The 15,367-nt window shown below is 50.9% G+C and overlaps 1 protein-coding gene across 6 annotated transcripts in view; it reads left to right on the plus strand.

Moving 5' to 3' along the window:
- NSMF (NMDA receptor synaptonuclear signaling and neuronal migration factor) overlaps nt 1-13,182 on the plus strand; it is a 51,816-nt gene extending 38,634 nt beyond the window's left edge. For all 6 annotated transcript variants that reach the window (XM_027739450.2, XM_027739453.2, XM_027739451.2 and 3 more), the window contains 6 exons: nt 219-252; nt 785-855; nt 1,997-2,076; nt 3,609-3,711; nt 3,793-3,868; nt 5,673-13,182. In XM_027739450.2, the coding sequence (XP_027595251.1) occupies nt 219-252; nt 785-855; nt 1,997-2,076; nt 3,609-3,711; nt 3,793-3,868; nt 5,673-5,770 (462 nt within the window). In that variant the 3' untranslated portion in view covers nt 5,771-13,182. The remainder of the gene's footprint in view (nt 1-218; nt 253-784; nt 856-1,996; nt 2,077-3,608; nt 3,712-3,792; nt 3,869-5,672) is intronic.
- The last annotated feature ends 2,185 nt before the right edge of the window (nt 13,183-15,367 follow it).

Below are 15,367 nucleotides of genomic sequence, written 5' to 3' on the forward strand. Positions count from 1 at the left end.
GTCTTCATGGGCAGTTGAGCCTTCAGCTTCTGTGCTGAAATGTGATTTAGGGTGGTGATTGCTGTGCTGTCACTACCAGCCTTCAGTTGGTGTAACTGCTCTTAGAGCATCTGTTGGCCTGGGAATGGGATTGTGTGCAATATTAGAGACCATAATGCTGTCATGGGAGCTGATGTAGTGACAGTGAACCTTTGTGTGTCCTCTGTCTTGGTTTCCAGGACCATGAACATGCCACCTTTGATGACATCTTAGGTACGTAAGTGTTATTTCCTTTTCTTGCTTCCTGCCCATTGTGAATGTAGCCCATCAATGTGTCAGTCACTCAGCTGCCCTGTGCCTCAGCTGCCACTCATAAAGGTGTTTTTGCCACCCCAGTGACACATGACAGACAGTCAGCTGCTCTTGGATGTGCTGCTGTAATAAACCCTCACTTCTGTGGCTCGTTTTCGATGCCAAACTCCTGGTTTGTGGAAGGGAAACTGAGGCACAGGGCAGCAGGTACCTGTTCGTTGCACCTGTGTGGTGGGTGGGAGCATGAACAGGGTCAGGAGGGCTGGCTCTGCTCCAGTGCCATGGTCAGAGCAGTGCCTGGTGCTGCACCATCCCTCCTCTGCCCTGTGACACACTGGGATTCCTGCTTCCCACAGCATCCCCGGCATGTAGGTGCTGAGCAGCTCTCCCAGCTCAGCCTCCTGCCTGCAGGACTGAAGTGGAAAGAAATAAAATTGATTTTTAACCTCCTCCATGGTTCATATTTTCCAACATGTTTGGGGTTTTTTTGCAGAGGAAATAGAGAAGAAACTTAACATTTATCGCAAAGGCTGCAAAATCTGGAAGATGCTGATATTTTGCCAGGTATGTGAAAGTTGTTAAGTGCTTGGGTGATTTCTTACAAATTTGTCTTTTTCTACAGGGAAGAATGACATGAAGAAAGCAATATTCCAAAGTCAGGTTCCATTGAAGTAACTGCCAGTGCCCAGCTTTCACTTCCCATTTCCCAGACACTGAGCAGGCTGGAGTTGCTGTGACAGCAGGAACTCAAACCTGATTTAGTGTGGCCAGGTCAAGAGCTGGGCTGGTTCTCAGCTGCTCTCGAGGAACCCCAGGCAAACCAGCATCAGCACAGACCTCAAAAGGGGATTCCAGAGACAGGAACAAGAATTTGCAGTGTCATGGTTATGGTTTCCATCCAGTTCCAGTGTGACAGTGACAGTGGTGCAAGCTGTGGATCAGACTGGCAGATGGCTCAGCTGGGAGCTGGAGGCCAGTGGAGGCAGGAGAGGGGTCAGGGTACAGGCTGGAGCTGTGGCTTGGACAGGTTCAAGCCCTGCTGGATCTGTGGCTTGCTGGGGATTTCCTTCCCAAGTCTCCTGTTCCTCGGGGTGGTCAGCTTTGGACTTCCCCAGCAGCTGTGCAGGGAACCTTGACATGAGAAATGAAGAGAACCTGACTTGAACTCCCTCCCGTGTCCCCTGTGCTGCAGCATGGCAGCTTTGCTGCACGCTGACCTAGAGATTGTGGCTTTTAATGTTCCTGGTGTTGTGCTCAGTCTGTTTATGCCTTTTGCTGCCCAAGGCCAGTTCCTCTGCAGTGCCATCATCCCTTTCCTGTTTATCCCTGCTGTGCTCAGCCTCTCCTCTGCCCACCACGGCAGGTCCCCCAGTGACAGGGGATGTCCCTTGTCCCCAAATGACACAGACTTTCTTGTCTTCCCTATTACTCTCCAGTGACTCACACCGACGATTTTTGTCTATTACTGTGCCTTTCTAGAGCAAGGTGGGCACAGAACAGTAAAAACTGGAGAATCCAACCCCCCCCACTCCCCATATGTGGATGTGTCCTGAGCCGGTGCCTGCTGCCGAGGGTTCCCAGCGGGGCTGCCCTGCTCCCTTGTGGCAGTTCCGGGAATGGCTGGGCAGGGCAGGAAATGCATCCAGGATTTTTATCCCCGGGGCCTGTGCAAAGGGGTTTCCACGTGTCTGTGTCTCTCTTGCAGGGAGGTCCCGGGCACTTATACCTGTTAAAGAACAAAGTCGCCACTTTTGCCAAAGTGGAGAAGGAGGAAGATCTGATCCTGTGAGTGGCTCTCTTGTGTTCTGCATGGACTTGCATGGAGTTTTCCTGCTGGGTTTGCTCAATGTTTGCAGCACATGACCAAGCAGAAGAGGTGAAGGGAGCTGGGGTGGGTTATTCAGGGGATGAGGAGGCTGAGGAGGGGCTGTCAGCAGGTTGAAGCTCGTTCAGGGGGAGATGCAAAGGTGACAGAGCTGCAGCCCTGGTCACCAGGAGATTTGTGCTTCTATCTGCTATTTGGTGTCTCTCTGGACTAGAGACTATCAAAAGATTAAAAAGAAAGGTATTTCCTCTCCTAACAAAGGCTGTGCTGACCAGAAACTAGAACATGCCCCTTGAGCCTCTGGTGCTCAGCAGTGGCTGCAGTAGCATTGCTGAGCAGACACCAGTAGCAGAAATCCAGAATGTTTCCCCCACAGCTGTCTCTGGTCAGGGGGAAGTGGAATTTGTCTCTGCAAAGCCTGCTCAAAGTCCAGCCTGTTACTGAGGAGGCTTTTCACTAACATGCCAGCCTGTCAGCTGGGATTGCTGAGGCAATTTTGCTTCTCCTTGTAGAGTTAAGCTTTGCCTGCTTTGCTGCCTACTCACTTTTGCTGGCTCAGACTTCCTTGGCTAATGGTGCTTGGCTGTGGGGGAGAGGATGTTACACCAACCTGTTCCTACACAACTTTTTGTTGGCGAGAGAACTGAGTATTAAAATCAACATCTGCTCAGCAGTCCCGTGCTCTGGCACAAACACTGGCTGTAAAATCTTTGAGCACTTGTGCACATACACGATTCTGAACACATTCCAGGCATCATAACTGCTCCCAAGCTGATAAATCAGGGATCTTCAGAAAGCTGTGAACACACAGCTGAAAATTTGGAAGCTTGGTAGTGAATGTCTCCATGCAGTTTGTGTTCCTTGGGAGGCTGTCCTGAGGAAACCTGAGGCTGCAGGCTGGTTGGGAAACCCATGGAGGAACTGCTGGGCTTTAGAGCCCCCCCCAGCTCCAACCCTCTGCCCAGGGTTGTGTTTCACATCCCACCAGGCTCCTGGTCACAGTCACAACACCTAAACTGGGTCTGACTGTGACCAGCACCAAGCACAGGCTGACATGGAGCAGCCTGGTCTTGTGTTGCCTCTGTAGCTGTGGAGAACAACAACTTCTCCAGCTGCTCCCTGCTGATTTCCTGCCCTGGAAATGAACCAGTGCACTGAGAACACTGGTGAGTAGAAAGGGCAGTTGTTGATAGAAATGGGAGAGAGGAAACTGGAGGGGATGCTTAGTAAAACTGTCACTCTAAGAGCACTCCTGGTGGACTTTGCTCCCTTCTCTTCACCTTGGAGCTTCCTTGGCTCAGTGGGCTGCTCCTCCTTCTCAGGCACATGACTTGGACCTGCTCCTCAGGCCCTTGCTCTGTCTAAGATCCAATGGCTTTTCCTGAACACCCTTCTGAGTGGTGTGTGCACACATCCTTGGGATAAATCATGCCTATGAGGAGAGATACTTTATATTTTAATTATGTATTCTGTTTTTTCCTGTTTTTTCCAGCTTCTGGAAGAGGTTGAGCCGGCTGATGAGTAAAATCAATCCTGAACCAAATATCATCCACATCATGGGCTGCTATGTTCTTGGAAACCCCAATGGGGAGAAGGTAGGAGCTTCTGGATCAATTCTGGGGCCCCAGGAGTCATCCCTGTTTTCAGCTGCTAACTTTGATATATTTTCCTTTCAGCTATTTCAGAATCTGAAAAACTTAATGAATCCTTATAGGGTTGCCTTTGAGTCTCCACTTGAACTATCAGCTCAAGGTAATTTATTTTCTTTACAAAGACACACACCCTCCTAACCAGCCTGCCTCCTTCAGGGGGGCATCTTCCTGAAAAAGCAGTTTTGAGCTCCCTTAAGTCCTGCCATGGTCTTGGTTTTGCCTGTAACCACCGTGTTTTCCTGGGTTTCCCCTCGCAGTTCCTCCATGTTCACACTTCATCTGTCCTGTGCCTGAGGCTGCAGAGCCCTGTCCCAGGCCACTGGCAGTGCAAAGTGGGCAGCTTTCCAAGCTGAGTGTAGGAGATCTATTAATACTAGGACATGAGGAATATGTGGGAGAAATGCACATGGAGCAGAACCTTTTCTGTAGCCAGGTTCTCCAGGGCTCAAACCACTGGCACTGAAAGAGTTGTGTCATCAACAACCAACTGGGATATGACCCATCAGAGCCTTTCTACAGCTCAGTCTCTTGGCTTTTTTTCCCCTTTCTGCCTGTAGCTCAAGATGTTTCAAGGGGCTACAGGATTTTTCCTGTTCTCTGCTCAGTGTCGGTAATTGGTGAGGTTTTACAAGCAGCAGATTCTGAATTTGCCCTTGTTTTTTGTGTTTGCTGTATTCCTTGGCACTTTGTTCTCTTGGCAAATAAAACCACACAGCATCAGGCTGTGGGTGCTTCCTCAGCTGCTCCCAGCTGGTCTCAGCACTGCTGGGTTATTCTTAACTCCCCTCTCCCTCAGGAATGTGCAGGAGTTGAGCACTTTGGTGCTGCACAGAGTTCATGGAATCACAGAGTCCCAGACTGGTTTGTGTTGGAAGGGACCTTAAAGCTCATCCAGTTCCATGGGCAGGGACACTTTGTACTAAACCAGATTCTCAGTTCTGTGTGTGTGTCCTGCCAAGGTCTGGAGCAGCTGTACCCGCTGCCTGCAGAGATCCCACGGGGAACATGCTTGGACATGTGTCCAAGAGCAGCTTGCAGGGAGATTCCCAGGTTTGTGGGCAGCTCAGCAGGCAGGCAGTGGGCTCTGTGTGCAGGCACTGAGCAGTTGATCTTCCAGGAGGGCTGAAGAACACGGCTGAATTTATCCCCTTGGTCAGTCTGGGACACAGTAATACTGCACCCTCCTAATCCTTTGCAAAGTCATCTAAAACTAATCCTAATCAGGCCTCACAAGCGAAAATCCCCTCCTTAAGCCCTGTCTGAGTGCAGGGTTGTTTGCCCTTGCATTTTCCAATGCACCCACTGCCTCCTGGGCACTGCCCTTGCTCTGTGAGTGCCTGTGAGACCCCCCTTTGATCAGAGGGGCTCAGAGCTGGCACTGGTGTGTCCTGTGAGCTCATTGCTGGGAGCAGAGACAGCCCTGCAGCACAGAGATGGCCTGGTAATTTAAAAAAAAAAGGCATATTTTTGTTCGAATTTTCAATGTTAATTATTTTTAGTGTTTCCCACAAGTCTTTACAATGAGTTAACTCTTGGTTTGTAGTTTCTGAAGTCCCTGTGGCTGATCCTCCCCAGCCCCTGGCCCCAGCTCAGCACTCAGAGCAGAGAGGTCAAAGTCTGGAGACAGACTTTGTGCTCAGTTCCTTCCCCCATGGACAAACCCTGCCAGGGGATTACAAGGAGCCATTCATGGTTGAGGAGATCTACAAAGATGTTTGGTTCTCACGGGCACCTCCACGTGCCCCGGGGCAGGTGCCCAGGGCCAGTGTTCCCCCAGGGAAGTGTCTGCATGGGTTCCTGTGCCCTGCCCACAAAAAAAACCTGGGGTTTTTGTGGTGCTGTGGCCTCTCCCCTGTGTCCCTCGTGCTGCAGGGTGTGACCCCTCTGCTCCATTTCACTTCTAGGTAAGCAAATGATCGAGACTTACTTTGACTTCCGCCTTTACCGCCTCTGGAAGACCCGCCAGCACTCGAAACTATTGGATTACGATGACATTTTATGAGCTGGAGAAGACTTTGCAAGAGGAAGCTCATCACCAGTGTCCAAGAAGTCATGCTTATTGCAGAGAGACTTTTTTATTGGCACAGGGAGCCCTTCAGAGCCCCACGGGAGCAGCAGTGCTAAAGGCAGGGGAGGAGGAGCCCTCGGAAGCGTGTCCAAGGAAAGTCTCCTGGGTCAAGAGAGACTGGAGGGAAAGGGGGTGACCCTGGCTGGCCCCAGTCCGAGCCCTGGGGTCTCAGGAGGAGCTGTGTGCAACGAGGACAGGATGGAGTTCCTGGCAGAACTGAGCTGTTTTGGGTCAGAATGGGCCAGATTTGATTCCAGGTCCTTTTAAAGACTTTTGAAGCTCAGGTTTTCTTACAAAAAAAAATATAAACCCAGTTACCCATGCACTACGATGGAGAAGTCACCAGAGCACAGAGGGAGGAGGGGGTTGTACTGCTGGGACCTTCTGTGCTGAGGATCTCGGAGAGCAAGGACTGCTACACCTACTCCTGCAAGCTTAGAGCAAGACAACCCAGTTTCCATGTGAATATATACTGGGATATAGAATTGAAATCTTCTTTTTTTTGTTTTGTTTTGTTTAATAGAAAATAAGTGCAATTTTTATAGCAAAGGGTGGGGGTAAAAATCCCTCTCAATATTTAATTAGTTAAAAAATAACACACCATAACCAATAGATGAGGTATTTCTGGTCTGCTTGAAAATATATTCAGATTGGTAATATATCTTCTGTAGACATATTTAATCACCAGCAAACATGGTTTTAACATAACTTGGCAGACCCTGCATGTCTGCTGCATTGGTTTGGTCCCTTCCTTTCAGAGTAGCTGTGTTGCACTAACTGTACCTGCTCTCACGAATGTATAGTTCTCCTCCAATTAGCCACAACTTTATTACTTTCTATTTTGCTGCTTGCAAAACTATGGGACTTTAGTTTTGCTGAAATACTTTAGGTTAGGAATATGGGGCCTGGCTGGGGAAACCTCTGTCAGGCCCTCTGTGGTATAAAAATGAATTAGAAATTAATAGCCATGGTAATTACCTGTTCCTGCCAGTGCTTTGCTGTGTGTTGGGAGATGAGCTCCCTTCCCGACCTGCCACGAGGAGCAGCTGTTGGGACCCCTCTGAGGGGACTGTGCACTGAGGCATTTGGGAGAAATGCTTCTGGAGGAACAGGTTTGGAGCATGAGTTTGAATCTTCCCTGTGTTCACTTGATTGCCAGTTGTTTGTGCATAAAACACCTCTTTTTCCTTGCTGAAAGACCTGTTTCTTGGTCTGAGCTGTTCCCTTCCCTTCCTGAGCAGGACAGAGAAAACCCCAAGCTCTGTCAGACCTGAGAACCCAGGTCTTGATATTTGATGATACATTTTGGAATCTGTTTACTTTTTGTTTGGTCAGGTCAAGGGGTGCTTTTTGTTTTGGGAAGGGCTTTTTTTTCACATTTTACTGTCCTTTCAGAGGATAAATAGTACTTAGAGTCTGTAGGTCACTGGCAATTCTGGGAGGTGACACAAATTACTTCTTTTACAAGCAAAAGAAGTAACAGGGAAGGATTACCTTGTTTTCCTGATTTCCTGTTATCTAAAATTAGTTGATTGTGAAGTGAAGGAAACTATATGTATAAATCTTCTTTTAACTACTTACAAAAAGAACTACTTGTTCTGATCTGTAGAGTCCTCCTCCCCCTGTGGTTGTGATTTTGGGGAGCAGGTCCCTGGCTAGAACTGCTGAACCCTTTACATTTATGGCAGTTCTATAGCAAAACTATTTTGAAGAAACAATGTACATACACGTAAGGAGAGGAATAAGTGGAGAGGGATGGTTTAAAGTTGTTGAAAGCCACATACTGAACCAAAGAGGTGTGGGCTGTTGCCTCCCCCTGGTTGGGAGCTCTTGGGAGCTGCCCTGACCTCGGGAGCTTTGGGAGCCACATCTCATCCCTGGACTCAGGTTTGCCAGACTTGGAGTGAAGGGAAGAACAGGCACCAGTCTGTAGCTTTTGGAAGGAAATGCCAGATGTAAAAAAAAAAAAAAACAAAAAAAAAACCACCAAAATTTATGCCAATTACTATTTAATGTTGTGGCTCCCACCAGCTCTGAGGTGAGAGGTGGGAGCCAGAGGTGCAATGGAAGCACAAAGTCACGTTATCTGGAGAAGGAAATGGTTGTGGGAGGATTAAAATGCTGACGCAGAACTCTCTCCTTTTCTGACCCTTTCACCTCCTAACTGGAGACAGACAAACTGTTCTTCCTTTCTCTTTCCTGAAGTGAAATCCCAATTCAGTGAACTTGGTAGCATGAATGTAGCATTGTGGAACTATTGAAAATCTTATTTAACCCCAAAAGGGCCCGTTTCTGTATCCACTGGAGTGATTTCTCTGTAGAACTGTTGTATATCCTCACTGACCACTTGTAGAACTTGGGGTGCAAAGTAGAAGGTAGATTGTACAGTGACTCCTGTGGGAAGATGTGTGTTGGAATGGACACTGTGGACTGTTTTCCTGGTGCAGTTTATAGGATAATGAGAACTGATGAATGCATTTCCCTCCAAAGATCTATATTCCTCATATAGTTTGTGATGTTTATGACATGAGCATATTATTTCCTTTGTAGCCTTCATTTGCCTAAAGGGAGGAAATATTCTCAGAGCTGTGACTGGAACAGAGTTGTGGTGTTTGACATCCTGTGTGGAGCAGCATCGTTGGAATTAACCAGTGGTGACAGAGGAAAACACATTTCTTGCCCTTTTTCACCGATTGAGCTTTTCAGGTTGCTGCTGGGAAAGGAAGGGGTCAGCAGAGGAAAATAAAAATTGTCATTATTTAAACTTTAGAGGTAAAAATAGAGCCTGGAACTTCCTCAGTGGGACCAGCCTGTAAAGAATGATGAGCTGTGGGTGTGTGCTCGCTGCCAGCGCCCGGCACAGCCCCAGCCAGGCCATCTCTGAGGCCCAGCACTGCTTCCTTGTGTGCTCCTGCAGCATCTCCCTGGGGATGCCAGGGCCAGGGCAGTGCCCACAGGCACAGCTCCCTGTGCATCCCTGCGTTATCTCCCCTGGGATGCCAAGGCCAGGGCACAGCTCCCTGCAGTGCCTGCCTGGGGCAGCTGTGGCTGCTGGGCACACAGGACAATTTGTCATCATTCCACTTCCACCAGCTCCTCCCAGCCCTCAACAGCTCAGCCTGCTCTCGGGGTGTGTCTGAAACCAGTTGTGCTGGCAGTAAATGCTGTGAGCTGTGGCTTGGTCCTGCCCCTGTGCTCTGTCAGGGCATCCACTGCCCTGTCCCACTGTTACACTCAATCCCTCCCCAAGGAACTGCTGCTGCAGCTCCTGTGTGCTCTGGAATTGCATTTCCCAGGGGCAGGAGAGCCCTGGTTACCCCTGGAGGGAGGCAGATGGACCCGGGATGGCTGAATTGGGTTCCAGCCCTGGCTGTTCACCAGCCAACAGTGGAGGTTTGTGCTGCCCTTGCTGTGAGGCAGAATTGGATGTGACCTCCAGCCCCTTGTGTGGATAAATGTGTTATGGCCTGGGCTGGCAGTGTCACCTCCAGGAGGGGAGAAGGGTGGCAGGAGGGGCTCAGCCTGGCTCACCTGCTGGGAGTGGCCCCACCATGTCCTCTGGTGCCTGCAGGGAAATGTTCACTGAGCTGTAAAGGCCTGGGGGGATCATTGTCTTCTTGGATGTGGCACTTGTCCTGTACAGGGGTTTTCCTCTTGTTTGGCTGGGAAGGAAAGGGAAGAAGAAAATTCAAGTTACCTGAGGGATATAGGAACAGGTAGAAAACTGAGATAAAGCTTTTTTTACCTTTCCTTGTGCTGCAGCCACCAGCTTCCCTTTGCAGCTGACCTCCAGGCCTGGGGTGGGAAACAGATGAACTCCCAAATAATCCCTTCCTGTGTTGAAAAAAAACCAAACGGAAAAGTCCTTGTAGCTCCAGCAAAACATCTGACTGCAAAAGGCCCCCAGGCAGCTCATCGTGCCTGTGTGAGGACTCTGCTCTGTGCATCCCTGGGATCCCACCCTGTCCTGCCTCTGAGTGCCTCTGGAGCCACCTGAGCCATGTCCCACAGCCTGAGGAGGGGCTCTGCTGATCCTTTGCACGGGGGACCTCCAGAAGGAATTTGTTCTTCATTTCTCAGCCTGCACTTTTTGCCTGGAGCTCAGCACAGGGTTCCTGCTCCAGGGGCTTCTGGAGTGTGTGTGTGTTCCCTCCTCACACACAGGCCCTGTCCCTGGTCAGGGGAGCTGCTCCCCTCCATTGCCTTGTGCAGGGAGAGGCAGTGACGTGTCCCTGCTGCCCTGGCACCACTGCAGAGCCTGGCACACACCCACCCACACAGAGCTGCTGCTGTTCCGGGACGTGGCTGCGCTGGTGACCCGGCCCTGGGAGTTCCTGTTCCCAGGCTCTGCTGGCAGGGACTGCAGGGCTGCCTTGGCACCTTCACACAGCACCAGTGGGGTCAGCTGAAAGGATGGAAAGGGCTGATTCTAAACAGCCAGCCTGGTAGGATCTGGAGATGGGAGTGTGCCCTTAATCCCCCTGGAGGTGGAATGGCAGGCTTGGTGTAAGTGTAAACATCCAGCCCATCACAACCCAGTTTGAGTCACTCCTGTGTATTATTTGTGTGTTAGTTCAGGATAAGATATGTTACTGTATGAGGAAAAAAGATCCTTCTGGGGGTCTTGGCAGTTGGCACCTGCTGTCAGAACCCTCCATCAGGGGATGAGCTGGGCTGTGTCATCCTCTGGGGGATCAGGCCCCACTGCCAACACCAGGACAGGGATCTGCAGCTGCAGGTAAAGCTGAGCCTCTCTGTGCCCCTGGTTTGCTGTGCCAGTCCCTGGAGCTGGTGATACAGACAGTCCTTCCCAAGGATGCCAGTACCCTCCTGAGGGATGTGGAGTGGCAATATCATCTTCCACGTCATCTGTAAAGAGCTGTTTGTGATCCTGTGTTTTGTCCCACTGGCCACAGCGGATCTGTGGCTTTCTGCATCTTCCATGGAAGTGTTTTTTAATTCTCATTGTGGAAACACAAGCCAAAGGCAACTGGAAACTTCTGTGGGCGAGTCAGCCTGCTAATGGTATCATATATGGGAGCTGAGTGAGCAAATGGGTGCTTTAATGGCCATGAACCTGACTGGGGTCATCGTTACTCCCAGGTGATCCTGCTGTGTAATTGGCAGAGTTAACAGTAAGATAACCTCTTACTGAGGCAGTGCATGATCTGTGAAAGAGCAGGAACCAGCAGCAGCTTTGGTTCAGAAATAACTTCAGCCCAACCCACTGCCAGTCAGTGTGAGAAATGTAAAGACTGGAAGGAATAAACATTATGGACATTAAATGTAAAGAATCCATCTGAAGAGAAACCACATTGCTGCTTTCCATAGATGTTTGGTAAATATTAAAGAACTAATACAACCTAAACATTCTTCACAGTATTGTATTGCTTTTGGAGTATCCTTAGAAGTGGCATAGGTAAGGACAGATAAGACCCATCACAAGTTGCCCTATATTCCCAGAGTGGGGACAGTAACTCAGTTAACTGGGCATTCCAATCTTCCTTCTTTATCTCAGCATCCCAGTGAACTGGTGATTAGTCACAGCAGCAATGGCCTATAAACCTTTACAGGAGGGGCCTCTCCACCTGCACTGCTGAGCAGAGAGAGAGAGAGACCCCCAAGCACCTGATGGAGCCGAGTGTTGGTCCTGTGTCCCCAAATGTTGGCCCTGTGTCCCCAAGCGTTGGCCCTGTGTCCTGGAGTGGCCCCTGCTGTGCTTCACCCAGTCCATACAGCCACACCCTCGGGCACAGCCCCTGCCCTGCTCCCCCTGTCCTGGGGAGTGTGTGTGGCCAGGTGGAGTTTTCCTCCCTGGTCACTCAGGGATGTGTTGAGTTGTGCCTGGGGAACGTTCCTCACCTGGGGACACTGAGCTGTGGGAGCTGTGACAGCCAGGGACTGGGCACTGCCACCATCCCCCTGGGCTCTGGCTCGGGATCAGCTCAGATGCACATCAAGGGGTTCAAAAAGCTTCAATAGAAAGTGTGGAGTTATGAGAGAATTTTTTTCTAATTTATATTTTAGTGCTAAATCTCTGTTGCAGCGATATAGTCACAGCTACAAGGTGCTCTTAAGGTGGAGCTGGTGCAGAGCTGGGAATTCAAGGACAGGGATCTTTGCCCTGACATTTGAAATGCCCTAAAAAGCTGACAGATAAGCACAGCCAAGCAAGACCCCTGAGCACAGATCCTGCTCCCTGTGCCCCTGTGCTGAGACCTGGCTGTGCTGGGTCCTCAGGTGGGGATGGCTGAAGGAACCGAGCGAGTTTGGTGTTCCCCACCCCAGGGAACCAGGCTGGAGTCGTACCCAAATGAGCTGAAGGGGCTGTGCTTTTTCTGCTGTGTATTTCCTGTTGTTCTTTAATAACACTATTCCTGGAACTGGGCTGTGATACCAAGTAACAACAACCTGAGCTGTCACAGGGCTGGGAGTCAGTGCCCTTTGGGATCTTTACTGTTTCCCAGCAGAGTTCAGGCATGTTTTCATTTCCAGCTCCTTTACTCAGCTGCAACCCCTCCCTTTGCTTCTGCAGAGCTGTGAGTGAGGGGCATCAGCAGCTTTCTGAAAAGAAAACAGAAGCCTGAGTAGCAGGCTTTGGACATGGGCCTGGTAATGTGGAGAAGGACAGGTTATGTCCAGCAATGCCCCTAAATTCTGAGATGTTAACGAGAGGAAAAAAAGGAAGCAACATTATCAAAATAATGAGGGGGAATCCCAAATCACTGAAGTGTGATCGATCAGCTGACAAACCTTGTGAAGATAAAACACTCTGCCGACTGTGCCTCTGCTCTCAGCTGTGTTCAGAGGGAGCTGACAGCATCCCACTCCTTTCAGAGATCAAACTCAAGGGCAGGGCAGTGTGGCTGAGTCCGTCTGTGCTGCTCCAGCCAGGCTGAGTCTGCACTGCCCACGTGTGTCCGAGCACTCGGGCCCCTCTTTGCCCATCCCACCTCAGTGGGAAGCTGAAGGCACAGCAGGTGCATAAGGAGCTGGAAATGTTGGCCCCAAGAGAGCCCCAGGGTTAGAGAGCTCAACCTGAGACAGACCAGTTTGGGGCCAAAACATGAGAGTTTTGAAAGCAAAGACTGTAAGCTCTGAGGTCTCGGTGGGTGCTGGAGCAGCTCCTTGGAAAAGTGAGAAGGATGTTACCCCAGCACTCTCCCCAGCTTTCAAGGTGGTTTCTGGCTGCTGCTGCCCAGGGAGGAGTCTCTGCCACCTCCTCTGCCTCTGTTATCAGGTCCCTCTGAGGCTCTGCTACTTCATGTGTGACAACCAGGCCTCGAGCACAGGAATGTTTCTGGGGTTAAAGATGTGATTGAATAAAAACAGATGTTTCTGGAAAAGCAAGTTTTTTTCTCTTGTTCATTTTGTTGTTGTTGTTGCTGTTGTTCTCTGGCTGAGTTTATAAACCCAGGAAATGGCACTTGGCAGATGCTGTGTGAGGGAAATGGTGTGTGATGAACCTGTGATGCAAGTGAGGGACATACAGGCACCAGGCACCTCTGAATGGCAGCAGCCAGGGAAATGATGAACAAAGCTCCAGAAGGGGCAAGAGGCCCAGATGCAGCTAGAAGAGGAGGAAAGTAAAAAATCCTGATGTCATCTGAGGACCACAAATCCAGTGACGGGGATAGTACAGGGATAGCACAGAGAGATTCAGGTTCTGAGAGTATCTAAGGCTTAGTGAGCATGGACTGGGGTGCTAAGGAACTTAGAGTGCATTAGGGATTGTGCCTCTTCCTGGGAGGAAGGCTAATCCCTGAGCACCCCCCTGGACACAGAAACAGAGCCCTGGGGAAATTCACGGGAGGGTAAAGGCCTGGTAATCCCTCTGAGGAAAACAGAGTGGCTCCAAAACACAGCACATCCCAGGAGAGCAGAAGGCAATGGATTCTGACAAGCCACTTCCTCTCTCACGGGTCTGTTTGACTGAATTGCCAGAGGGAACAGCTCTGGCTTGAACTCCCAGCTGACATTTTCCCCTTATCTCTAATGCTGGCAGTCACCTGCATGTTCATGTTCTGGTAAATGTGGTAACTGCAGCCCCTCGGAGCAGAGGCAGAGAGAAACAGGCTGGACAGCTCTGTCATTTGAGGCATTTTCCTTCAGCCCTGGGATCTCTCAGCCTCCTCTCCTCAATCCTCGCTCCCCATGTGGGGACGTTCTCCCAGTGCCACCACCACAGCAGGGTGGGACACGCCATGTGTGTGACATCTCAGCAGTGTGACAGATGACAGAAATCACTTTTAGTGCCTATCACCCACTGCACAGCCACTGGCCTGGCCACTGCTCTGCCTTTTGGCATCGCTGGTGCCCGGAGTACCCGGTGGCCAGAAAGATAGTCTGCATTCCTTACCCTGGAACCATGTGGGCACTGTCCTGGCTGTAAATCAGTCTCATAGGGTACAAAGCCCAACTCCCTGGAGAAGCCCAGCTAGGATGGATTACTTTTACCTATTGCCTTCCTCCCTCTCCCTTCCACAGGGTGTGTGATGGACAGAGCCAGAGCAGGAGCTGTGCAGGTGGAGTCTTGCTCTGCCCTGGGGTATGAGGTGAAATCACACCTCCCCCAGTCCTGCTGGGCCCTGCTCTGTCCCTGTTTCCTCATCACCTGGCTGTCCCTGGGGCTGTCCCAGCAGACCCCGATGTTGCCAGCCCCCAGTGCCACGGCTGGTTCGGATGTGCCGTGCCTGCCACGTCCCGTTGCGGCTCCGCAGCCACTCCAGCCCCGCCGGGCTCCGGGAACTCGTGCCAGTGCCCCGCGATGGCACTCTGCCATCACACCCTCCCAGCCCTGGGCCCTGCCGCCGTCACACCTGGGGTTTGTAATCGAGCGCTCCTTCCTGTGCCAAAACATGAGCGCTGCGCGGGATTCCCGGGAGCCTCTTAGTAACACAGGCGGGCAGTGCCCGGGGGTTCCCCGGGGGTGCGAACACAGCGGAGCAGGGGATTAGCTCCAAAGCACCCTCCCGCCAGCCAAGTCTCACTGCCCAGCCCTTGACACTGTTTCTCAGCCGAGGAACAGAGCAGTTGACAGAAATGATAGAAGGCTCTCAAATCCTGACTGGCAGGGGAGGAGATGAATAATGGCTGGATTTATTGTTTTGTTCTAAAGGCAGACGGGCACGCAGCGAAACCAGCAGATGTCAGGTTCAATGCCCACAAAGGGAGGCGTTTTCTTTGCGCCAGGTGCAGCAAAACTGTGTGGGATTCATTATTTCAGGATTTATGGGCTTTACACGGGCTCAAAAGCCAACCAGACAAGACCACGAAAGAGAAATCCATTGAGATCTCCGAGCACAAAGGCACATTGTTGGCTCTGGCCGTGCCTGAGCCATGAGTCACCAGAGGCGGGGAAATGTCTCTGCCCGCTTGCCTGGTCTTTATCCTCAGCCCCGGGCAGCAAGGGCTCGGGGCGGGTGGTGCATCAGGGACCTGTCGCTTCGGGGAGCACAGCAGGTCATGTGTGAACCTCACATCACCCGGGTGTTATTTAAGGTGAAAAGCGAAGAGCTGCCTCCTTCCCCT

Source organism: Pipra filicauda, unplaced genomic scaffold, assembly GCF_003945595.2.
Source record: "Pipra filicauda isolate LSUMZ 115617 unplaced genomic scaffold, ASM394559v2 scaffold609_size223957_pilon, whole genome shotgun sequence".
Taxonomy (NCBI): domain Eukaryota; kingdom Metazoa; phylum Chordata; class Aves; order Passeriformes; family Pipridae; genus Pipra; species Pipra filicauda.